Below are 27,671 nucleotides of genomic sequence, written 5' to 3'. Positions count from 1 at the left end.
CCATCCCATGTACTCCCCAGATAAAGTAGGTCATCACTATAAATTTCCATGTAGAGAAGAAAAAGGTAGTTGAAGTGACAAATGTGTCTTTTAATGTAGAGGTTATCATTGAAGAAATCCTCAGGAGACCTCTGAGGGAGGCTGCACCTGAGCCTGGGAATCATGACTACCATCCTAGTCTTAGAAGTTCTCACAAAGAAGACCTTGGACACATTTATTGTCCTTTCATTACGTGAGTCCTTTTCATTACCTGTGTAACCCAGATATAACCTGGCTGTCCAGCTGCCTGGATTTCTTCAGATTTTCCAGTTTGCCAGGGTCAACTTGTTCTTTAAAATATAATTTAAATAGACTCAAATCACAATCTCACGCACAGGGAGTTCCCAGCATCCATTCCAGTATTTTCAGTGGTTGTAAGTGGAGTTCATGTCTCTCCTAGACCCCTGTGCCTCTGAGTTCCTTCTTACAAAGATTTCAGACAGGAATAAAGAAATTGAAATACTCTATGCCACCCACATGATTTTTTTTTTAAATCAAGTTGGGTAACGCGAGTGAAAATGTTTCAGTAAGTATAAAGCATTACCGAGGAGAGATAATAATCTTACTAACTTAGAAAGTGAGTAAAAGCATTATGAGTACTCCGAGGGTAGACTCAGAAGAGGAAAAACTGAAGGTAATGAAACAGCATCTACTTGTTTCATCTGGCTAAATATAGAGAAAAAGATGAAGTCCTGACAAGACTTTGAAGTGAATTAGAATTGTCTGTAGGTTCTAACAAGAAAATCTATCCATGAAAGTTTTAAAAGGAACAGTAATAGTTATGTGGTTGTAAGACCCCAAAAGACTATTTGACACCTAAAGTGAGAAAGATTCCTGAAGTTCTTTGAAGGTGGTTGAGCTGTAATTACAGAGAACACATTCTCCTCACCTTTTTTAAGGAAGCAAATCTACATGGCCTTTGTCTCATTTTCTCTTCTCATATCTGCCAGATGTGTTCTTGAAGCAATGGCTGCATGTTAATCAGCTACTTCCACAGCCCTGGTGCAGGCATTGCCTTCTTCCTCCTGATTTCTTATGTTACTTTCAGTTTTTCTAATAATTCATTCCCAGCCTTATTTCAAAAGCTGTTCTAACATGATATTCACAGTTTCCTATCACCCCTCATCACTTTCATGTGCTCTAATCCTCAAACTAACTACCTGAATATACTGTACCTCTAATTTGGGTGAACTGGAGGAAATTCTGGTTGGCAAGGCTACTTTTTTTTCTTTCAAGGGTAGAATATAGTTCATTTATCTTGAACATTTTTAAGTATTTGGGAGAAATTTTATTGTACACCAATAGAAATTTTATTCAGACAGTATTGTTCAGAAAATCAGAATAATGCCTATGAGCTTTAACAGAAGAGTTAAAAGATAATTTAAAACAAGAAGGTGTTAAGTATATGAGACATGATTTGGGGATGTGGAATCATAGCTGGTCCCAGCTCCTCTCCATGGACCATCAGGGAGTAGGAGCCCATTTGTTATCTGCACCATGGATTACCCTGGTACCCCTGCCTCCTTTGCAAATGTTAAGTGTTTCATAACGCTGTCTGACTCCCTGATCCCTAGGAGGTAGCACACAAGGCAGGCAGTTTTTGTTTGAAGGAGACTGGGACGGAGTCCCGACTGGACAACAGTGAGCAAGGGGATTGGCCCTGCGGTTCTGCAATGCTCTAAGTAGAGAAGGTAAGAGGAGCTGCCAACGAGAACAGGCATGCTGTGGGAGCAAGCCCTCCTCCTTAACATTCTGGTCCGACATTGACCAAGTGGAGGATGAACATGGAGTAGGTACTCTCAGGGGCCTAGTACTTCTGAGAAGTCATGACTTGTGGAGCTCTGAATAAAAGGAGAAAAGGGGATGGCTTCAGGATTGGGTCATTTTCCTGCCCCTTTTCTGAAAGGATGAGCCATCGATGTCAAGTCATCCTATAAGCAGGGAGAACTGCAAAGGAGACTTTATTTATTTATTTATTTATTTATTTATTTATTTATTTATTTATTGAGACAGAGTCTCGCTCTTGTTGCCCAGGCTGGAGTACAATGGCATGATCTCAGCTCACCACAACCGCTGCCTCCCGGGTTCAAGTGATTCTCTTGCCTTAGCCTTCCAAGTAGCTGGGATTACAGGCATGCGCCACCACACCCAGCTAATTTTGTATTTTTAGTAGAGAAGGGGTTTCTCCGTGTTGGTCAGGCTGGTCTTGAACTCCCGACCTGAGGTGATCCGCCCACCTCGGCCTCCCAAAGTTCTGGGATTACACGCATGAGCCACTGTGCCTGGCCACAAAGGAAATTAAGATTAGCACTTAGAGAGTTCCCTTCTCTTCCTGAGTGGAGCAGTGGACATGTCTGGTTACTTCCAACCTCCCAAAGTTTCACGTTGCTTGTTTAATTTTTTAATCAAAATAATGTGTCATCAGCTGGAGGTCACCTTTCAAAGTCTGTTCTTACAGCACTCTGTATGAAATCTTTATATTCCTAGAGCAACTCAATAATTGAGTCAGTAATTTTCCCTATTTTGCTATCCCAAATTGAATTATGATGACATTTTTCAAGACACAAATAAGGCAGTGAAACCTATGTGTGATTCTTCATCAGTATCTGAATTTGTATAAGCATCTTTAGGCTACTTGCTGTCAATGGAATCCATAATTCACATGAAAAAAATAGGTGACCTTTTGAAACCAATATACATAAGAATGAGTAACCAACATGGCCACTATTTTTAGTGCAGGAGTATGTTCAATATTAAGACCATTAGTGTTTGCCCATTTTATTTAATCATGTGTCCTTCATGTGGAAGAATTAGGTCTTATTGCATACAGATGAGTGTTCAGCTAATGATTCAGGCTTCATGCTATCAAAATTCTAAAAGCCAAGAAATTTATCATTTTTATATCCCTTTGCAGATACACAGTATGTGTAGAAATATCTCTTGAAATATGCCTTGTTTACATGAGAAATACATTAAGCAGATTATGTTCATTAGAAATAGTATCTGAGTGGCCGGGTACGGTGGCTCATGCCTGTAATCCCAGCACTTTGGGAGGCCAAGGCAGGTGGATCACAAGGTCAGGAGATCGAGACCATCCTGGCTAACACGGTGAAACCCCATCTGTACTTAAAAAAAAAAAAAAGCTGGGCATGGTGGTGGGCGCCTGTAGTCCCAGCTACTCAGGAAGTTGAGGCAGGAGAATAGTGTGAACCTGGGAGGCAGAGCTTACAGTGAGCCAAGATTGCACCACTGCCCTCCAGCCTGGGTGACAGAGTGAGACTCCATCTCAAAAAACAAACAAAAAAGAAATAGTATCTTAGGCCTTTAATAATATATTTCTTTTTAATATAAAATTGAGGCACTCACACACACAAGAAAATAAAATACCTAGGAATACATCTGGCCAAGGACATGAAACATCTCTACAAGGAGAACTACAAAACACTGCTGAAAGAAATAATACATGACACAAACAAATGCAAAAGTATTCCAGCTTGTGGATTAGAAGAATCAATATTGTTCAAATGGCCATACTACCCAAAGCAATCTACAGATTCAATGTTATTCCTATCAAACTACCAACATCATTTTTCATAGAATTAGAAAAAAGCTATTCTGAAATTCATATGAAACACAAAAATAGCCTGAATAGCCAAAGAAATCCTAAGCAAAAAGAACAAAGCTAGAGGCATCACGTTACTTGGCTTTAAACTACACTAAAAGTCTAGAGTAACCAAAACAGCATGGTACTGATACAAAAACAGACACATAGACCAATGGAATAAGTTAGAAAACGGAAAAATAAGGCCACACACCTACAAACATCTGATCTTCTGCAAAGCTGACAAGAACAAAGGACAGGGAAAGAACTCTCTATTCAATAGATGGTGCTGGGATAACTGGCTAGCCATATGGAAAAGATTGAAATTGGACCCCTTCCTTACACCATATACAAAAATTAACTCGGGTTGGATTAAAGACTTAACTGTATAACCTAAAACTATAAAACTCCCCAAAGAAAACCTAGGAAATATCATTCTGGACATAGGCCCTGGCACAATGTCCATGGAGATTTCATGACTATGACCCCAAAAGCAATTGCAACAAAGACAAAAATTGACAAGTATCAGCAGAGTAAACAGACAACTTACAAAATGGGAGAAAATATTCACAAACCATGCATCTGACAAAGGTCTAATATCCACAATATATGAGGAACTTATACAATTGAACAAGCAAAGAACAACTCCACTAAAATGTAGACAAAAAACATGAACAGATACTTCTCAAAAGAATTACAAGCAGCCAACAAACATACGATAAAATGCTCAACGTCATCAATCATCAGGGAAATGCAAATCAAAACCACAATGAAACACCATTTCATACCTGTCAGAATGGTCATTATTAAAAAGTCAAAAAACAAGAGATATTGGCAAGGTGGTGGAGAAAAGTGAATGCATGTACACTATTGGTGTGAATATAAATTAGTTCAGACCATATTGAAAGCAGTTTGAAGATTTCTCAAAGAACTTAGAACGTAACTATTTGTCCCAGCAATCCCATTACTGGACATGTATCCAAATGAAAATAAATCGTTTATCAAAAAAGACACATGTACTTGTATGTTCATCATAGCGCTATTCACAATAGCAAAGACATGAAATCAATCCAGGTGCCCAGCAATGGTGGGTTGGATAAAGAAAATGTGGTACATATAAACCATAGAATACTATGTAGCCATAACAAAAAACGGGAAATCGTGTCCTTTGCAACAGCGTGGATGAAGCTGGAGGCCATTATTCTAGGCAAATTAACACAGGAACAAAAAACCAAATACCACGTGTTTTCACTTATAAGTGGAAACTAAGCATTGGGTACTCTTGGACATAAAGGTGGCAACAACAGTCACTGGAAATTGATAGACGGGGAAGGGATGGAGTGGGGCAAGGATTACAAAACTAACTTGGATATTTCGCTCACTGCGAAATGACCTGTGACTTTTTAATAATGACCATTCTGACAGGTATGAAATGGTGTTTCATTGTGGTTTTGATTTGCATTTCCCTGACCTGTGTCATTTCACAGTGAGTGTGACTGTGATGGGGTCATTCATATCCCAAACTTTAGCATCATTGAAATATACTCATGTAACAAACTTGCACATGGACTCCCAGAATCTAAAATGAAAGTTGAAATTATTTTTAAAAAATTAAAGCACTATTTTCCCAAATCAGAAGAATGAGTGTTTCCCTGCTTACTTGTATTTTGGATTCCTTCTAAACAGGCTATGTGTGTTTTCCCCTGAGTTTTCTTCAAAGTCTAGTATTTATGGCTGTATTATAATCTAGGTTTATAGATATTATATTTTTGAAAAATAGAGAAAGTGGGGAAAATACTTTAAAAGAGACACTTCTTACTATTAAGGTTTCTTGTAATTAAAAGTATAGTCTTGTAACTTGGAGGTATATCCCTTACAAGAATACTTCAGAAGCAGTTTTAGATATTGAGAACCTGTTTAACATTCCTCCATTTTGAGATTTTCATGCAAGATTTTATGCAAAGCACAAGTGGATGTTATGTTCCATAAGTAAAAATTTCTACTTATATCTCTAAAACCATTTTGCTGATAATTTCAGTGTTACCAAAATAAATAAATAAATAATCTAAGTTTGCCTTGGACCCCGTTGTCCTATCTAAACTCTGGTAATAATAAATATAATTGTGCAGTGTAGCTTCTAAATGGAAAAATTATCTTCATTTTCAAGAGAGAATAGATGGCTCTTGGGGAAATGTATAGTTTAGGAATAAGAAAACTGTCAGTCACTCAAAAAACAAGATTGTGGAGATGACAAGAGTGGAGCCCTGGGAATCCTCAGATTTGCCTTTAAGCAATACCTTCTCTCTTATGGTTCCCAAGGGATACTGGGCTGGAAAAGCAAGGCAAACCCATGCTTTGTTATTAGCTCCCTAATTGTGACATGATCCCTCATCCTTTATTTCCTCTGTTAGGAAGAAAACTCGTCCCAGGAAGAAAACTCCAAATGGAGAGAGAGGGAAGGAAGGAAAGAGCAGAAAGGGAGAGAAGGGAGAGGGGGTGGAGGAGAGAGAGCAGGTGGCTTGGCCTCCTCCTATGCAGGAGCAGCAATGGCCTCTGTGACCTTTTACCCTGAGGGGCCAGAGAGGTCAAGAGAAGTCCCTCTGACATGATCAGTCATTGACAGGACACAGTGACTTTGTCATCAGCCCCATGGCCATAAATCCGGATGGCATTCTTCTTTTGAGGTTAAATAGAGAAAGGAAATAGAAAGGAACCTGGAACTCTCCCTGGAATCCACCAACTAATTTGAAACATAAGCTGGGCATGACTAGATTAGTGATTCCTAAAGTGTGTTCCAGGGCACATTAGTCCTATAGCATGACCATATGTCTGTGTATCTGTGTGTGCATGTGTGTGTGAAAAAGGAGAAGGGTTTAATTTTCGTTGAAGTCTACAAATGATGGGTTAAACAAAATTTACTAAATGCTTTATGTGAATTATTTCAGTTAATCTTGACAACTAACTTTTGTTGCGGATACTATTATAATCCTTATTTTATTTATTTATTTATTTTTATTTTATTATTATTTTTTTAGATGGAGTCTCACTCTGTCACCCAGGCTGGAGTGCAGTGGCATGATCTTGGATCACTGCAACCTCACCTCCGCCTCCCAGGTTCAAGCAATTCTCCTTCCTCAACCTCCCAAGTAGCTGGGACTACAGGCACCTGCCACCACGCCCAGCTAATTTTTTTTTATTTTTAGTAGAGACAGGGTTTCACCATGTTGGCCAGGCTAGTCTCAAACTCTTGATCTCAGGGGATCTGCCAGCCTCAGCCTCCCAAAGTGCTGGGATTGCAGGGATGAGCCATTGCACCCTGCCTGTAATCTTTATTTTAAAGATGAGAGTTCAGAGAAGTTAAAAAATGTATCTAAAGTGACTCTTTTTTTTTTTTTTTTTTTTTAAGATGTGGTGCTGGATTCAATAGCCTGATTTCAGAGCCCAGATCTCTTGACTCCATGACTTTCTGTGGCTTTTTAAAAATGAACAGATATGTACCCTTAACTTCTGTGAGATGTACATAGCGTGCATCTCTCAAATTTATTTGGCCATAACCTTTTTTTGCAGCTTTCTGAACTTTACACGAGGCGAATGTTCCAGGGAACCTACTGTGTGAAGCAGTGGGCTAGATTTAATCGGATGTTGTACTCAAACAAAACTTAAGTTTGGCAAACCAAAAATCTGATGTTGCCAGCATCCAGATACAAAGAGCTAGTATAAAGTAGTGATGTGATACATTCTGAATTTAGAAATATCTGCACTGAGACTGAGTTACCTCTTCTCATTTCTCTTCCAGGTGTTTTATTCCAAATGTCTATGCTGCTTTGTTCACTGCAGCTCTTGTTCCTTTGATGTGCCTTGTGGTGGTGTTCGTGGTGTTCATCCATGCCTACCAGGTGAAGCCACAGTGGAAAGCATATGACGATGTCTTCAGAGGAAGGACAAATGCTGCAGGTTTGAAAGGAACTATATTTGTACTTTGGAGATTGAAACGCTTTAATGGTGGGAAAATGTCACTGCATTTTTTTTTTATCAAAAGAGGGAAATTCAGCTCAGCTTTCAGCTCTGAAGCCACAAGTTAAGCTATAGCTCTCCAGTTTCTCCTGCTTCTTGGTACCTCTGATGTCTCTCTTTCTCCAGGGCTCTGTAGGGTTTATTGCTCGTTCCAATTTTGTCCTTAAGATATTGATAGCCAAGTAAATGAGTCACAGCCTTGGGAGCCACTTCCCAAGCCTTCCTTAAGTGAAACAATAATAACTTGTGTTCTCCCTGTGAAATCTGTTCATTTCTCTCCGATTTTGAGACTTCTGCACAGTCGAACAAACATCCACAGTGCTCATGAGTGTGCATGCGGAGCTCTGGTTGTGCTGACAGATGTTTAAAAACATGTAATCAGACAGCTACATAAGTGGCTACACATGTCTGGTTACTTAAGAATGCAAGTCTTTCTAGTTCAAATTGGCTTTCACTGCAGCTCATATTTTCCCTTTGAATCATACCTAACAGAGGGTTTTATGATCTGATTCTTTTAATTATTGTTTTTAGATTAGAGGCCCTCAGGAATTTTCTTAGCTAGAAGCGATAGGCACACACCTGCATACAGAAAATGCTCTGTAAAATGTTATGTGAGTGACTGGGATATTAGGGAGCAGCTTAAGAACTGGGAGTAGAGGATCCCTCTTGGGCCAGTGAGGAAGAGAAGTCTCCTTTTCTCTAAAGTTTTACAAGTCTAAAGTCAAATGAATGACAGTCTTAGAGGAATTCTTCACATTTTAAGTGCTTGTCAAAGTTTAAGCAAGTAGCATATATGATGTATCTAGACTAGTGTCTAATACATTATTAGGGGCTCAGTAGCCACAGGGTGTCACTCTAATGTAATGCAGTTCTAGTTCCTGAACTTGATCAGTTAATATGCAAAAGGATTTTCCTTGTAGTATAAAGAAAAGACACTCATTTGTATTACTTTGTGGGATAGTTTGTAGGATAGCAGTATCTAGCCAGCTCTTTTCTATTCTTTCTCATTTAGCGTGCAATCCTTGTGTTGGCAGAATTTTTTTTTTTTTTTTTTTTTTTTTTTTTTTTCTAAGACAGGGTCTCACTCTGTCATCCAGCCTGGAGTGCAGTGGCACGATCTTGACTCATGGCAGCCTCTGCCTATAAGATTCAAGCAATGCTGCTTCCTCAGCCACCTGAGTAGCTGGGACTACAGGCATGTGCCACCACGCCTGGCTAACTTTTGTATTTTCAGTAGAGATGGGGTTTCACCACAATGCCCAGACTGGTCTTGAACTCCTGAGGTCAGGCAATCCACCTGCTTCAGCTTCCCAAAGTGCTAGGATTACAGGCATGAGCCACCATGCCCAGCCGAGGAATATTGTTTAAGGTTATGATTAATTTTGACTCCTGTAATAAAAAATACTCAATGTATAAATTTTACTTTTTCATGGGACACAGAATTTATCTAGAAGCTATGCTTGTTTTTTTCAGTTTTTAATACTCTTTTTTTAATTACTTTTTTTAAAAATTTAACTTCTTTCTTTTTACATTTATTTTAGGTTGAGGGGTACATGTGCATATTTATTGTGTAGATAAATTGCATGTCACCTCATGGGGGTTTGATGTACAGATTATTTCACCACCCAGGTAATAAGCATAATATCCAATAGGTAATTTTTCAGTCCTCACCCTCCTCTTTCCCTCTACCCTCAAGTAGGCCCCAGTGTCTCTTATTCCCATCTTTGTGTCTATATGTACTCAATATTTACTCCCACTTACAAGTGAGAACATGTGGTATTTGGTTTTCTGTTCCTCTGTTAGTTCACTTAGGATAACAGCCTCCAGCTCCATCTGTGTTGCTGCAAAGGAGATGATCTCAGCTTTTTATGGCTGCATAGTTTTCCATGGTGTATGTGTACATTTTCTTTATCCAGTCTGCCACTGATGGGTAATTAGGTTGATTTCACGTCTTTGCTATTGTGAATAGTGCTGTGATTAACATGTGTGCATGTGTCTTCATGGTAGAACAATTTCTATTCCTTTGGGTACATGCCCAATAATGGGATTGCTGGGTCGAGTAGTAATTCTACTTTGAGTTCTTTGAGAAATAGCCAAGCTGCATTTCACAATGACTGAACTAATTTACATTCCTACCAGCAATGTATAAGCATTCCCTTTTCTCTACAGCCTTGCCAGCATCTATTATTTTTTAACTTTTTCATGATAGCCATTCTGACTGGTGTGAAGTGGTATCTCATTGTGGTTTTGATTTGCATTTCTCTAATGATTAGCAATGTTGAGCATTTTCATATGCTTGTTGACTTCTTCATGGCACATATGTCTTCTTTTGAAAAGTGTCTGTTCATGTATTTTGCCCACTTTTTAATGGTCTTATTTGGGTTTGCCTGTTAATTTGTTTAGGTTCCTCAAAGATTCTGAATATTAGACCACTGTGAGATACATAGTTTGCAAAAATTTTCTCCCATTCTGTAGGTTGCCTGTTTACTCTGTTGATAGTTTCTTTTGCTGTACAGGAGCTCTTTAGTTTAATTAGGTCCCATGTCAGAAGCTATGCTTTTAATCAACTTGGGATTCATCTTATTAAAATGTACATTCTTTTTGGGGGAGAATGGTCATTTGTTTTTTCCTCTAAGTGACAAGATTTGTTGTTTTATATATAATGTAAAAGTGCCAATGCTTGCATGTTTTCAATAATGCTAACATAGGATAGGGGCCTAACATAGTGAGTTAATTCTTTGAATGCCTAAATCACCCCATGCACCTCTTGAATATGCTTCATTACTGATATAGTAGATAAAACAGTACCCTGATTATCGGAAAAAGATAGCCCTCAAGCATTGAATATAAGGCAAAAGTTCCAGCACAGTTGTATCTTAACAAGGGAACCCTCTCTTACAACAAAATGTGAATAGAAGCATTGCCCTATTGTTGTATTACAAATAAAAAAGTATAATATTTCTAATTCCCATGGCAATTCATTCTAATAGTCATTATACTTGGACTTTTGCTACAGTTTTCTGATTAATATCTCTGATTCTACTCTTTTTATTCTCCATTTCATTATCTCAGATGTCTACATTTTAAAAATATAAAGTGGATTTCCTCATTCTCCAGCATTTCAGTCAAGGTTTCTCTCATTGTCCCCCAAAAAAGTCCAGTCCCTTTAGCTTACAAGAGTTTCCACAGTCCAACCCGGGACCATGTTTCCATTCCCAAATTAGTTACTATTATCCTGCATTCTGACATGCCAATCTATTTACTTTTTCCTAAATTTGCCTGACATTGCCATCTTTGCTCATGTAAAGAAATCTGTACTTTGAGCTCCTCCCCATTAGTTGGTAAAACCCATGTGCTCAATAAGTGATATGGGAAAACGTAGATGAGTGAGAGACCAGTGCAAGGGGCTTATCAGCCTCCCATATTCTTTATTAGCTCTACAAAGCTTTCCAAAATAACTTCAGAATCTAAGCAACAGTGATGTGCTTGACAATCACAAGTTAATTCTCCTAGACATCCCTCTACTTCTTTACAGAAATTCTAGAAACTTTCAATATTCTCCCTCTTTTGTGAAGCTTTAGGAATTGCCTCTTTACAGAATCACACCAAGTAAGAATTACTCATTCCCTTCTCTATGCCTTTAAAGTACTTGTCCCTTTAGTCATTGTAGCCCTTATCTTAGAATGGAGCAGTCATTTGTTTTGGTGTGTGTGGTTGGTGAATTTCCTTAAAAAATTATTAATTCCTTGAGGGCAGGAACCATTTAGTGTTCATCTCTGTATCCCCAGGGCCTTGCAGAGTGCTCAGTGGATAGCAGGAGCATAATTAATATTTATTAATTAAATGAATAAATTAATAATCATCAATGTACCACAAAATTCTATAATTGTAAAAATGGATACCCAAGCTAAAGATAGCATTAAGAAGGAGAGAAACTGTAATATTATCAAAGTAGAAATTAAATGATTTAATTCTCTGATCTGTTTGTAAATATTCCTCAAAAGTTATTATTATTAGGACTATTTTTATAAGAAATATTTTTTAAAGTTATATAATCCCAAATTCTCTATAATTCCCAATTCAATTCAATTCCCAATTCCAAAACTCTATAATTCCCAAAACTCATGTTCAGCTTTGCTCCCAACCTGATCTTTTGTGTTTTTATTTTCAACGTACTATAACTCACCTGTACTTGAATATGCTCCACTTAACTCAAATTCAAAATTTCTTTTTTTTTCTTTTCCAGATAATTCTTTTCTTTTTTTTTAAATTATACTTTCAGTTCTAGGGTAGATGTGCACAACATGCAGGTTTGTTACATAGGTATACATGTGCCATGTTGGTTTGCTGCACCCATCAACTTATCATTTACATGAGGCATTTCTTCTATTTACTCTACCACAGAGCAGTTGACACTCTCTGTGAATCTTTTTGCTAAAATTCTCTTGTGCTAACCTGTTAAATATCCAGTTAAGATGGTACTATAAATTCACGTTTTGCCCTCTGCCTTACTCTGTATACAGAATAGCCAAAGAATAATATATAACAAAAGAATGTTAAAAATACCATGAGCATCTCTATAGAACAGAAATCAAGCAGAAACACCAAATGTACCCGTAGAATAGGCCAAAACCATAGACCTGATATCTTCTGGGGCCCAGAAGCAGGTAGACGCAGGACGTCTTGCTGGGCTCAAAATCTTCCATGATTTCTGTAGAACTGAGCTTCAAGCTAATCACTCTCTTTGTGGATTAAATGTGCCTGACCACAGGAGCAACTTTGCATCACATTTGTTCACTGGTTGTAATGAATACAAGTAACCATCCCTTACACCGTGTATTTTGAGTGACTTTTTTGTTCCCAACATCCCTTCATTTCAAACAGAGTTCAGATAAACTCAGTGAAACCCAAAGGAATGGGGAGAACAACGAATAAGCACCTCATAAATGGAATACACTCAGTGCTATAGATGCCCACCATCAACCCCTTCCCTCCCTGAGCATGGCCTGGGACAGGACACCTTGGCTTTTTGTGGCCCATTGACTGCCATGGACCAAATTGTTGAAGGTCAGTGACTCCTAATGAGAATCACTTGCCTCCTTCTCCCTTCAGTGGGTGGATGTGTAGTGAGAATGAGTTTTGATAAAGGTATGTCCCTGAACTAAATTTCAGTGTCTCAAACAGCATTTTAAACAAAGCCTGTAATTTTTGGGCTTGGTTTTGATCTCCGGCAAAGATAAGCTTGTCTCTCTTTTTAGGCTCATTAGAATTTACTGACTCCTTTCTGATTCATGATCCAGTTCTTATATGAGGAATGATTCATAGATCAGGAGAGGAAAATTCATTTCAATCAAGAAAGGAAGTAGATGATTACAAATCCCTTCCTTCTAAAAATCCCACACATAGGTTTCAATATGATATATGAAAACGGAAACGTGGCTTGATCCAGCTAGTCATGTAATGTGAACCTGAGGTATTTAGAATCTCCTGGTACTGTAATGGCCACATCTCTTACATGGGAGCCTTATTTGAGGATGAATGCTTCCATTTCTTCAACCTTAGAGTGAACAACAACAGTAGTATAAATCAATATTTTTTATTATAAAAATTATTGAAAACTTTTTATAGTGAATATTGTAAATGCTCATGCCTTACATCCTAAAGTTGAATGCCTTTTTTACTCTTGTCATTTTTTAAATTTCAAATAGTGTTCAAAAGAAATGAAATCCAAAGGAAAAAGAGGGAAAGGAAAGGGCTCCTGTTAAATAAACTGTGTTGCAGTCTCCAAAGATGGCTGCCATCGGTTACTTTTCTCCTTTTATGTAGGTGCTACTCCTCACATCAAAGGATGGAGACTACCTCTCATCCTTTTACATCTGGGCTGGCTTTGGACTTGCTTAGACCAATGTAATGTGATGGAAGTTTTGCTTTCTCATAATGGGCCTAGACTTTAAGATGAATGGCAGTTTTGGATTCCTTCCTCTTGGAAGCCAGCCACCAACTAAGTTCAATTACCAAGAGACCACCATGGTGGTAGAAACCCCAAGCTGGCCATGTGGAGCAGACATGTGCAAAGGCAGGTTCAGCCAGCCTCCAGTTGTGTCAGGCAAACCAGCTCTGATTCCGGAAATGGACATGTGAGTGAAGAAGACTTCTTGTAGGTTCCATCCCCAATGGACACCACACAGAGTTGAAAATCTGCCTATCCCAGATTGCAGAATTGGGAGAAATAGTACATTATTTTAAGTCACCAAGTTTGGTGCCAGCTTATTATGAAGCAATCAATAGCTGAAACATTCTGGTGTTTCAATATCCTCATTATTCTCACATCAAACTTGTAAGTATGTCATTGTCCTTTTAAATGTTACTGCTTGCAGAAACCTTTAGGGTTTATAAATAAAAATGGAAAAACATGATATGATTTTTTTTTCCTAAAGCAGAATTGGGGCTTCTGCTAAAGTAAAGTAAAAGTGATCTTACCCAGTAACAGTACGTACTTGAATAGGATCCAGAATGACCAACATAACAGGTTTCACATGTCCTTGGCAGTTAGACGCATGTTTGAAGTCTACTCCCAGTTCCATTTCTGAAAATAACATTTTAAAAAAACAATGCCTTGGGGCCTAAGGAAAACCCTAGCTTCTTGCTCGACCATGAACAGACACTCCCACTCAATCTTGAAAAAATCTTTGTGAAACACAGTTCACTCTTCCCACATTTTGCCAATAGTGGTGGGGGAAATCCCACATATTAAAAACATATACATATGGATGCCCATTCTCTGCTTAGGTTTTTGACCTCATTCCTCAAAGATTCATATCGGAAATGTCTCTGCCTAGAAGATGATGTGTAGTCATTCAGCGTTAGTTTTCTTCATTATTGTTTCTGAAAACACTTGGGATTTGATATTGCTCATGAAAAACTCCTAGAACAATAACATCAGGAGTTTCCTAAGGCTTTACATATCGACATGAAAAGTAAAAAGGAAAATCATACTGTGGAGAGAAGGCTTAAATTTCTGTTGAAACACCCCTGATTTACACGTGTCACCAGAAAGAAAAGGGGCCGACCACTTGTGGCAGACCTGGACCTTTCTAGAATTCAGGTTTCCTGGATTTCTTACTTTAGTGAATTGCCTTTTACCAGTCTCAATTGGACATGGATGAGGACAAAGGTAATCCCCCACTCAGGCTATTTCAGTACTAAACTATTATGTTTAATTGACATCTTTTTTCTAGGTGGACAGAGGGCATAGAGCATGGATATGGGATGGGGGTGAGAGAAAGAGTAAAGGGCTGGCACTGCATGTAAGTGGCAGGTCTTTGGTGATCCACATCATGGTTGTTGTCATCATGATCACTGCCACCCATTAAGATTCACCATTCACCATTCATCAGGCACTGTGTTAAGAATTTCACGTAGCCGGCTGGGCGCAGTGGCTCAAGCCTGTAATCCCAGCGCTTTGGGAGGCCGAAACGGGCAGATCACGAGGTCAGGAGATCGAGACCATCCTGGCTAACACGGTGAAACCCCGTCTCTACTAAAAAATACAAAAAACTAGCCGGGCGCGGCGTCGGACTCCTGTAGTCCCAGTTACTCGGGAGGCTGAGGCAGGAGAATGGTGTGAACCTGGGAGGCGGAGCTTGCAGTGAGCCAAGATCGCGCCACTGCACTCCAGCCTGGGCAACAGAGCAAGACTCCGTCTCAAAAAAAAATAAAATAATTTCACGTATATTATCTCAATTTAATATATACATATGTACATAATATCTGTACATATTTATGGGGTACATGTGATATTCTGTGACACACATAGAATGTGTAATGATCATGTCAGGGTACTTGGGATGTCCATCGCCTTGAATATTTATCATTTCAATGTGTTGGGAACATTTCAAGTTATCTCTTCTAGCTGTTTTGAAATATACAGTACATGTTGTTAACTGTAGTCAACCTAGTTTGCTATCAAACATTTTATCTCAATTTTTACATGAAGCCTGTGAAGCAGGTATGATTTCCTCTAGTCAGACAAGAAAATCAAGGAAATGAGAGGCTTAGAAACACTTTCACATTTACAAAGCTGTTAAATCGTGGGATTAGAATCGCAGGTTGATTCACAGGCTCTCCAGAGCTGCCATTGTTGTTAACACCAATACTTTTGCCCTTACCGTTTTGTTTTCAAAACTCTTCTTGGTAATAGTGACATGTAAACATTAAATATTAAACTTAAAGAACTCTAATTTCATAAAAGTAGTATTAGACTTCACACCCAACTCCACCCCACCCTGCAAAAAAAAAAAAAAAAAAAAAAAAACTTGAAGCTATCAGGGTTGGAAAATTAATCTTTCATCTTCTACTTAATCTTCTGATTTCCAGGAAAGATTGGCCCTCTTTATGGTGTACCAAAACATCCCTAGTTTTCCTCACTATTCTCATATGTAATGCAAGTATAATAACATTATTTAATTTTGTAGGGTTATGTGAAAGATAAAATTTTAATTCATATAAATATTTAGTATAGTCCCTGAAACATACTAAGCACTCAATATGTGTTAGTATTTTTATTAGTATAGGATCCCTTTCAATATGTAATTGGTACAGAATACAGTCAGATATATAACTCCTTTCTCCTGTATACTTCACCAGTGTCTCTCACATGTTCCCCTCCCTTTCTTCATGATTTTGGCTGGTGTATTCGCTCAGGCTACCATACAAAATACCATAGACTGGGTGTCCTAAAAAACAGACATTTATTTGTCACAGTTCCAGAGACTGAAAGTCCAAGATCAAGGCATCAGCTGATTCAGGTCCTGGCGAGGCTTGCATGGATATTTTGCTGTCTCCTCTCTTGGGTGAGAGAGAGCCTTCTCATGTCTCTTCTTATAAGGACACTAATTCCATCATGGGGGTTCCACCTTCATGAGATTATCACCTCCTGAAGGCCCCATCTCCAAATACCATTGCACTGGGAGTTTGGGCTTCAACATACAAATTTGCAGGATGGAGGAAACAATTCAGTCTGTAGCACCTTGGTGATGTCTCCCATCATCTCATCCTTAGACTATTACAGCTGTCTTGAGACCGATATTGCTCAGTTCTCATCTATCCCCATTCCACACTGAAGCATTCTAAAAAGCAAAATTGACCATGTCATAAAATCATCCAATGACAATCATTAGACTATAGAATAAAAGGAAAAATTCAGGAGCTGGTCATGGTGACTCACACCTGTAATCCCAGCACTTTGAGAGGCCGAGGCAAGTGGATCATCTGAGGTCACGAGTTTGAGACCAGCCTGGCCATGGTGGCAGATGCCTGTATTCCCAGCTACTCTGGTGGCTGAGGCAGGAGAATGTCTTGAACCGGGGAGGTGGAGGTTGGAGTGAGCCGAGATCACCCCATTGCACTCCAGCCTGAGCAACAAGAGTGAAACTCCGTCTCAAAAATTAATTAAAAATGGTAAAAATAAAACAATATTCACTACTTCTCCACATAGTCTTTAATGTCCTAACCATACTTACCTAGTGCTGCCACCTAAAAGTGATATGACTTCTGATAAAACTCGACTTAAATAACACAACTAAATTCACTCTTGCTTGCTGAGTTCATCACTTATGGTGATGAGAGAGGAGACGGAATAGAATTAAAACTCATTTCCATCTTGATACCCATGATAAATAAGCTTCAGTAGGGTGTTAGTGGAAGATACGTTAACATGATACACACTTAAAGCCAATGTCTAAGAGTATCAAAGTGATGTTGTTGTTTAGGTGCATCGCACACTCTTTGACCCTTAATGTGGCTGGCATCTCTTGTTGACATGTGCATATCACTGCCATGCCATACGATGTTTGACCCGGAGAATTAATGAAACATTCTCATTGTTTATCAGTTTTGTACTCAGGCTAAGTAAGTTTCCTATCTATTTTCTTGCCATTGTTCTCCAAATTAATAATAAATTTTAATTTTCCTGGCAGATCCTATTTTTTTCTGAGATAGAGTCTTACTGTATTGCCCAGGATGGAGTGCCATGGCACAATCATCGCTCCCTGCAGCTTCAATCTCCTGGGCTCAAGAGATACTCCCACCTTGGGCTCCCAAGTAGCCAGGACTATAAACACATGCTACCATGCCCAGCTAATTTTTTAAATTTTTTTACTTAAGAGCACTTTTTAAAAAATGGATGACTAAAGTTTTTCATTCAACTCTTGGCTAATGAAAATACAGTTACTGATTTTTTAAAATGTTTCTCTCCAGGATTTTATTCATAATGAGTATATGTAAAACTTGACGAGTCGAGAGCAGAAAAATTAGTCTCTTGAGGCTGTTTTATCTTGGAATAAGTATGGCATTGAAAGCACTGTGTTTCTCTCGAGCTGGTCTATGAGCCATCTCAGTTGGTATCAACATGGTGATACTGTAACACACTATGGTTCTCTCTCCCAAGTTCTTACCTGTATTTCTATTCTTGGTTTGCAACTTTTTCCATGTATTATTTGTTGTTATTTTCATTATTTAAAGTTACCTCTAATTTATGATTCAGTGCCTATACAGTTCTTTAAGGAAATACATAGTCCACAATCCTTTGTATGATCATACTTTAAATACATGAATCAACTGGTACATTATTAAAGAGGAGATACAGAAATAAAGGAAAATGGGTTTACTAGTACTAGAGAAACAGGAAGTAGGGAAAGGTAATTTGGGGAATTAGCAATTGCATCATAAATTTCTTTAAAAATGAACAGTTAGCACAATACCCATGATCATAATGCTATACTCAACAGTTCACATAGTATAAAACTCAAGCATATAGAAGACAGTGACATTTTTACAGTATGATACATATTTCTAGATGGACAAGAAAGACCTACAGGAGAGAGAAATATTTAAGACGTGAGGCAGTTGTGGAAAATTCATTGAAACAAGTTCCAAGAGTAGGCGCACATGTATACCTATGTAACAAACCTGCACATTGTGCACATGTGCCTTAGAACTTAAAGTACAATAAATAAATAAATAAATATATATATAGGCCAGGCGCAGTGGCTCACGCTTGTAGTCCCAGCACTTTAGGAGGCCGAGGCGGGTGGATCACGAGGTCAGGAGATCGAGACCATGCTGGCTAACACGGTGGAACCCCGTCTCTACTAAAAATACAAAAAATTATCTGGGCGTGGTGGCAGGCACCTGTAGTCCTAGCTACCTGGGAGGCTGGGGCAGGAGAATGGTGTGAACCCAGGAGGCGGTGCTTGCAGTGAGCCGAGATTGTGCCACTGCACTCCAGCCTGGGGTAACAGAGTGAGACTTTGTCTCAAAAAAAAAATATATATATACACACACACACACACACACACACACACACATATATAGAAAAAAAAAGAAATTTTGCCAATCACCAACCCACTCTTTGCCACACAGTTCTCTTTTATCAGCCAATTAGTGCTACTCTGTAATGGATACTAATTTATTATAAGTACTCTTAAGTAAGCCATCTCTGCTTCTGAGACATCCTCTGGATTATTTTTAATTGATAAGTCTTAAGCGATCTTTGAAACAGATTCTACTACCCTGAAGTCTGTGTTTTATACCTTCTGTCCTCACTGTCTAGTCAAGACATGAAAACAACATGGTGTTATCTCACACAACTTTCCTTGTGTTCTCTGATCATTTCTCTTTGCCATCTCTCTTCTTCGCCATTTTTCATTTCATCTTAGATGAGAAAGTAAGTGGCTCATTCTCACCAAAGCCAGCTCTCCCAATTGTGTCTTTCATCTATTTTTCCTACTCTTGGAACTTGTTTCATTGAATTTTCCACAATTGCCTCACATCTTAAATATTTCTCTCTCCTGTAGGTCTTTCTTGTCTATGTAGAAATATGTATCACTTTACACTGCCTAGAAGAGCTTACTCGTAATGCTGCTGCTTTATCAAATTACTGCCGTGCCTCTCTTCTTTCTTTTACCAACAACTACTCTTGAAAAGTAGTTCATACAAGTTGCCTGTTCTCATCACCTCCTGTTCACTGTTAAGCCTTCAGAGTACCTTCCTTATTCTCTTTCATTCATCACTCATGACTTTGGGCACCACATCCACTGACCACTCTTCTCATCTGCGTTATCTTTCAGTTCTTCTGTAGAAATCACTACTGATAACCAGCCTTCCTTGAAAAGTCCATCTCTCTTGGTTTTCACAACACCCTATTCTTTTTACAAGTATTTTCCTGCTAACTCCCAGGTCATAACCCTTTCTTCTTATGCCTGAAAACTCTGAAGTTTGTGTATATTCCAGGGATTGCCTTTGCTTTTTTTTTTACCTTCAATTTTTTTTAAATTTTATTATTATTATACTTTAAGTTCTAGGGTACATGTGCATAACGTGCAGGTTTGTTACATATGTATACTTGTGCCATGTTGGTGTGCTGCACCCATCATCTCGTCAGCACCCATCAACTCGTCATTTACATCAGGTATACCTCCCAATGCAATCCCTCCCCCCTCCCCCCGCCCATGATAGGCCCCGGTGTGTGATGTTCCCCTTCCCGAGTCCAAGTGATGTCATTGTTCAGTTCCCACCTATGAGTGAGAACATGCAATGTTTGGTTTTCTGTTCTTGTGATAGTTTGCTAAGAATGATGGTTTCCAGCTGCATCCATGTCCCTACAAAGGACACAAACTCATGCATTTTTTATGTCATAGTGATAGTTTTCAAATCTATTACCTTGAGCCTAACTTCTCTCTCCACATATAAGCTCACATTTTCAAATGTCTTGGGATACATTTGCTTGGGTTTCTCTCTGATCACTTGTCCTCAAGATGTACAGATATTGTCATCAACTTTGCTCCTCTGCCTTATCCTAATTGCTCTGATCTCAGTGTTATTCTTTCACTCCTTTCTTTTCTTCTTCCTCTTGATACTTTTTCTGATTTTCCTAATCTGAAAGCTAGGGTAATTTCTTTCACTTCATAGTCATACTCTCAGATCAGTGGCTGTCAAAACTAACTGATCATCAAAATTACTTATGCTTTCAGAAATTATGGTTTGATGAGTCTCACTATAGTGAGACTTACTAAATTAGAATCTCTGGTGATGAAGTTCCACAATTTGTATATTTTTAAACTCTCCTACTCTTTTCTGATTTGAGGGTACTACTAGAGATTCTATCTCTACATTTCTGTGCCTACCCCTTCATTACATTGCAGGGGCCACTCCTATGCCATTCCCCTACCCTCAGGCCTTCATTACTGAGACCACAGCAATCCTTCTCTAACTGGTGTCCCTGCCTCTAGCATTCTCTCTACCAACCTATTTTCTTTCCTATGAGTTTAAGCTATGTGAATATGCCACACCTCTTCTCCGAAATTTAAAATGGCTGTCCATTTCTCTGTAAAGTAATTATGTATTGTTTAACCTGGCCTTCAATATTCCTTCGTGACCTAGTGCTACAAACGTCTCATTACTCACCTTCATGGACCTTTAACACCAGCCAGAAGGAACAACCTACACTAATTTATGCATTTGCTTTACACTACACTAATTTATGCATGCCTCTCTTTATGCTGCTCTCACTGCCTTTGCCTCAATATTTGGATGTTCAAATATGGCCCATCTTCATAGCCCAGCCAAAATTCCTTCTTCTTCCCCCAAAGTTCCCTGATAATCCTCAATATGAAGAACGTCTTGTTTTCCCTGAACTTTTATGTAACTTTTATAAATCTCTCCTATATTACTTATCCTACTTTTTCTTATAGGGTATATGCAAATATATATGTAATATTTACAAATATATAGTCTTTTATTTGTTTTGTTTTGTTTTTTGTTTTTTGAGAAGGAGTCTCACTCTGTTACCCAGGCTGGAGTACAGTACACTCAACTTGATCTTGGCTCACTGCAACCTCCGCCTCCTGAGTTCAAGCAATTCTCCTGCCGCAGCCTCCCAAGTAGCTGGGACTGCAGGCATGCACCACCATGCCCGGCTAGTGTTTTATTTTTTTTAATGGTAGAGATGGGGTTTCACCATGTTGGCCAGGCTGGTCTTGCACTCCTGACCTGAGGTGATCCACCTGCCTTAGCTTCCCAAAGTGAATGTATATAATCTTTGAGAGCAGATCCAAATATAATTCAACTTTTTATCTATCACATTTTATCTAATACATTTTGGTGCTAAAGAAATATATTTCTTGAATAACAAACAGCAGCCAAAGTTTATCTGGAACTGTTCATAGTGTTCCACTTTTCAACCACTAAATCCTCACAATCCACAAAACCTTATTTGGGAGGCCTAGTATATTCAATTTACTTATGAGGAAATTGAGCCTCAGAGCAGTTAAGTAACTAATACAAGGTCACACAGCTAGTGAAGGCCCTCAAGTAGCCTGGTTCCGGAGTCCATGCTTGTAATCACTGTACTACTCTGCCTTTTTTTGTGAATAAATTCCACCCAGTCATATTTTTTAACCTCAGTGCATTTTTTAACATTTAATAGGCTGAGGGCTCGTATTCAAAAGAGATCTTTTTCTTTTAATTGAATTTGACAGAAGCAAGCTTTAAATTTTATCATAAATAACCTTCAAGAAAGCAAATAATGTGATTTACAATTAGGATTCATCAACTTCAAGGAAGAAGTAGAAATTTGCTTATAGGAAAGATTTAAACGTGTAGCATAGTTACATAAAGCTCTGTTGTACAATTTTACAAAGACTGTAAATCAGAATAGTTATAAATTAATAAGTAATTGAAATGAACCATATTTGATTCTTATACTCATTTAATTATATAATCTCCAAGACATGTGATTTCCTTCTCCCCATCTTTTTCCCCCAATGCTAGAGTATTTGCACATAAATATTTAATCCATGGTTATATTAAAGCTGCTTTGCTACCATAAAAAAAAAAATGTTTTTTTACAAACATCTCTCACAAACTTTGTCACTGGACAGACTCCACCAGGTAAAAAAATAAGTGAATGGAAACAAAACAAGAAGGTAGCAGGATCTGCCTAGCTTATTAAAGATGAAATTGAATAGTGGAAATAGCTCCATTTTGGAGGCTTAGGAAGCATAGAGACCAAAAAACTGTATGGCTGCTCATTTATTAGTCTTAAACTATTAATGTCAAATTCATAGTATCCAGAGTTAAATAAGATTCTAATGCTCCTTTACTTAAAAAGAAAAATGGAAGCATATAGTTGTGAGCCTGGGGCAAAAAGAAGCTATAACATCAACCATACATTTGCTAATAATATCAGACACACCTGTGAACCAGTTTAACCATTAACAATTTAAACTCTACATTTTAAAAGCCCTGGAATAAAGAGTAAGGTCTACGTTTAATATTGACAAACAAATACAGAAATACAATTTAATAGTCTATCACTGGGCGCAAATCACTTTGATCAAATCACTTTGATCACTAATATACAGGTATTAGACAGCCTCTTTCTCCCTAGAGTATATATATGGCATTCAATCTGGGAATTGCCTTTTTTTCTGAACACCACTGTTTCCCTTTTTTTTCTGTAAGGGCTTGGTCCAATGTTGCTAGTAAGAATGAGCAATAAAATATTAGTTCACTCCCTTATGCATTAAATCCCTGCCACACCTGTGGCTATTGTACCATTGTTTAAATGGGTAAAAAACAGCCCTGCGTGAGTTATGTATCCATTTGCTTAATTAAAAATATAATTATTTAACAACAGAGAGTAACTAATATACCTACAGCTGTTGGGAAATACCATTATTTCTAAGACCAGACAATGCCCTGATAATCTGATAGCTGCTGGGAAAAGAGATGCAGTTAATCACATCGATACGAGAGTCAAAGGATTTAACTCGTCGACTTTTTAGAATAGTGATATGGCACGGGAAGTAAAAAAATTTAATCAAATTTTAAATTTGTGTTACAGTTTTGTGTGTGATGGTTAGAGAACCAAATGAAAGAAACAAAGGCAGCTTTGAGGTATGCTGGCATTTATCCAGATTGAGGGTGTACCAGAAAACAGTTCTGGAAACTGACATTTACGATAACTCATTCAAATATTTTCTTGCACAATTAGGTTTATGTTTAGGGTTAATTTTCCTGAGACATCATGCCATTTCTGACTCAAGATTTCAGCATTGAATTTGAGCCTATTAACTCTTAATGAGTGCTAACTGATGTCTTATCAAACTATCTATAAAAGATAACTGGCTATTCATGGCCAAATACATAGTCATCTAATGTCCAAAAATTAGGAGACCATCTAACCAGATTCAAAATACAGACATAGGTAGGTTTAAAGATGCATTGTACATTTTCATTGTATTACAAAAGTTAAGTGTGTTGGAAAATTGCTGTTAGCTGCCTGAGCATGCCTGTAGCTGCGTCTTGAGCTCCTTGATGGCTGAGTAACCGGTAATGTAGTTAGAAAACTAGGTTAAGCCAGTCTTCAGTCATTAGTTGGCTGACTTCATATTTGTTTTAGAACTCTAATCTTCTAAGAACTTGTTTTCATAATTCTACCTTATGAAACATTTATGAAATGTGTAGAAAATTACTAAGATAGCTGTAAACCCAAATGATAATTCCTTTTCCCATAGTTTCAATAATTTTTTTCTTTGCTAGAAGAAAACAGAGCACTTAACCTTTTCCTTAAGAATCACAGATCTATTTGATCCCCCCTCAGCAGAATATTATCTGGCACTTTCAAAGTACATGGTTCAAATAGAATTACTCTAATAATAGTTCTTGCGAGGTCTGTGTGGGTCTCATCTAACTTGGTTATTCTCCTTAGATTCAAAATTATAGCCTGCAAATTGAAAATTATACATAGCTTTTGCAAGGCAAGACCATAATTCTAGGTTTGAACCAGTTTTTTTTCAACCCCAATAAATCACATTCAAAGTAGACCTGACACTGGACTGTCTTTTAGCATCCAGGAGAGCCCTAAGTCAGCTGTTGACAAAGTACTGCATTTTAAGTTCCCAGAAAACCTTGAGACTCCACTGAGAATTTGCTTACATTCTCCTCTTTACCCCTGGAAAATATACTCTAGGCCAATAATGATTCACTTCTCTGCCTGCAGATCCAGTATGTCACCTGCACAGATCTTTCCATATCATGCTTGTATCCTTCACATATCAGTAAGGGTCAGGGTAAATCCATGTCAGAAGGTAGTCGGTGGAAGCCTCCACCATGGTTATGTTTACTGTTCCTACCTTTACCTCTAAAGGACGAGCTACTTAAATTACCTTCTAAGGCAAAAGTTCAAAAATTATGGGTGACATAGTACATTGATGAGTCCCACTGCCAACATATTTTACATGGAATGAGATGGCAAGGGAGAGAGTAGAGTAGATGGGATAGTATAGGAATGGGATGGGATGGGAGAGAGTAGAGTGGATAGGGTAGGATAGGATAGGATAGGATCGGATCGAATAGAATAGAATAGAATAGAATAGAATAGAATAGAATAGAATAGAATAGAATAGATCAAAGTGTGTCATACATTAACTTGGGTTTCATAAAAGTTTTCTTTAAAGATTGTATAGTTCACATGTAAAATGCGTTTCTCACTGTGGTTTGTGGTCAGAGTTTGAAAGTCAGTATTGTACAGTAAATTTGACTCATCAGTGGCCCTGGAACTGACATATGTCTATGGAAATCTTAGATAAGGTGGATTGTTTCTGGGAAGCATTTAATGCTTCCATCACACTTTTTCTCCTTCCCTCTTTTTTTCCCTCCCATTAAGAAACAATCCCATTGAAGTGTCTCTATGGAAATGTTACTCATAGGCAGCTTTGTTTACTAGCCACAAACTCCAATTTTTTATCAAGCCCCTGCAGCCCAAGAGCAATTCTCTCCCTGCTGTGACATCCACATTTCTCTCTGCACCTTCCCTACTCTTTAAATAAAGAGTGAAGGGGATAGTGGGGGTACAATTTCTTGTCAATTTTACTTTTAACTGTAGTATGTCTTCTTAGCCACTCCCATAAGGCCTTTTTCTTAATTTATTAAACTAGAATCAGAAATTGTCTTTTTAAATTCATTAAACTAGTGCTTGAGAATTATCTCATTGTTTTTGTGAGCTCACATTCTAGGAGAGTATTAAGCAATAAACAAATATGTAAATTGTGTTAGGATTCTCCATAGAAACAGAACCAACAAGAGATCCCTGGCAGATTGGAGACTGAAGAAGCTGGTGGTGTATTTCAAAGGCCTGAGAGGCAGAGGTGAATGGTGTAGATTTCAGTTTGAGTTTGAAGACCTGAAAAACCAGGAATGCTAAGGGTGGAAAAAGGAATGTTCCAGCTCAAGCAGTCAAGCAGAAGAAAGGTGAAGCTAACCTTCCTCCACCTTTGTGGTTCTTTTGAGGCCCTCAAGGTGTTGGGTGATGCCCACTGACATGAGGGAGGGCCATCTGCTTACCCAGTCTGCAAATTCACATGCAAATCTCTTTTGGAAACACCCTCACAGACACACTTAGAAATAATGTCTAATCAGATATCTGGGCTTCCTTTAGTCCAGTCAAGTTGACCCACAAAATTAACCATCACATAAATCATATAGTAAGTAAGGCCTTTTTTTTTTTTTTTTTTTTTTTGAGACAGAGTCTTGCTCTGTTGCCCAGGCTGGAGTTCAGTGGTACAATATTGGCTCACTGTAACCTCTGCCTCCCTGGTTCAAGCGATTCCTCTGCCTCAGCCTCCCGAATAGCTGGGATTCTGGGATTACAGGCGCCTGCCACCATGCCCAGCTAATTTTTGTATTTTTTAGTAGAGATGGGGTTTCACCATGTTGTCCAAGCTGGTCTCAAACTCCTGACTTCAGGTGATCCACCTGCCTCAGCCTCCCAGAGTGGTGGGATTACAGGTGTGAGCCAGCATGCCCGGCCCAAGAGGTCCATTTTTAGTTGGTTAGTCAGGAAGTTTTTAGTGACAGTTTGAATGTGATAGAACTTTGAGTCTGCTTGTTGAAAACAATCCTCAGAGTCTAGGCTTACACCTGATTACATCAGGATAAACAGAAGGGTTCTATAGCCAAACAAGTATGGGAGATTCTGGTATATATATAAAAAACTTAAACATGTTTATTTACTATGTGATATTTAGAACTTCAAATCTACAAAGGAAGAAATAGAATGAGACAAGATGAAAAGCAGCAAGGTAATGGGAATGGAGGGAAATTTAGAGGTGGATTAAAAAAAATAAAGTTGGAAAAACTGTAGAAGACGAGAGATGAAGTCAATTAAATAGGGCCATGGTTGCTCTTTGAAAAATACTACCCATATCAGAACAAAACAAGCAACAATTGCAGGGTATCTATAGCTATGTGCTCTTTCCCTAACGTGACTAAACTCATGATGGTGGTGAGAATCAGGATAATAGTAGTTGATGCTTATTGAACATGTTCCTGATGCCCAGCCTTGTGCTGAGTGCCTTGGGTGCATGGTTTCCCTCTCTGGAATGCAGATCCACACAGGTAGAGGCTGCCTCTGCCTTGGCTCATCTCTTTACTTCCAGCACTTAGCACAATAGCTGTTCAATAGGAACATGGAATTTGACCTATCAGCCTTAACTAATACTTACAAATTGATCCATGAATTATTAAAATTTCCTCAATTATCTTTTACTTTTTTATCAGGAATTATGGCACAGAGAAGTTAAGGAGTTTGGCTGAGACCCACCCAACAGGCTCAAAAGTGATAGAATTGGAAGCCGGATGCAGATCTATCTATCCCTCACGCTCATCCCCATTCAAAATATTGCCTCAGAGCAGTTATTTTCCTCCATGGATCTTATCTTAAAGGACTAGTGTACCTTAGACCCACTGCTGCAAAGCAAATTAACTTTTCCCTGAAATGCATTCTCTTCATTCTTGTACTTTCAAAGTCCAGGGCTTCTCTAAAGAGAAATTCAAGCTTTCAGATGAAAAGAGCAGCAGTAAAAATAAAAAGCAGGGTCGTACCAACAAGTCACATCAACAATTATTTTATTGAACAAACATTAACTGACTTACTTATGCCAGACCATATGCTAGG

At 38.3% G+C, this 27,671-nt stretch overlaps 1 protein-coding gene across 1 annotated transcript in view; it reads left to right on the top strand.

The window, feature by feature from the left end:
• Window positions 1-27,671, top strand: part of ADGRV1 (adhesion G protein-coupled receptor V1) — a 611,804-nt gene that overhangs the window by 509,135 nt on the left and 74,998 nt on the right. The window contains exon 86 of the mRNA XM_030927972.1: window positions 7,437-7,594. Within this exon, the coding sequence (XP_030783832.1) occupies window positions 7,437-7,594 (158 nt within the window). The remainder of the gene's footprint in view (window positions 1-7,436; window positions 7,595-27,671) is intronic.

This window comes from Rhinopithecus roxellana, chromosome 3, assembly GCF_007565055.1.
Source record: "Rhinopithecus roxellana isolate Shanxi Qingling chromosome 3, ASM756505v1, whole genome shotgun sequence".
NCBI classification, from domain to species: domain Eukaryota; kingdom Metazoa; phylum Chordata; class Mammalia; order Primates; family Cercopithecidae; genus Rhinopithecus; species Rhinopithecus roxellana.
The sequence above is the reverse complement of the archived record's forward strand: the minus strand, read 5'-3'. Positions and strand labels throughout refer to the sequence as shown.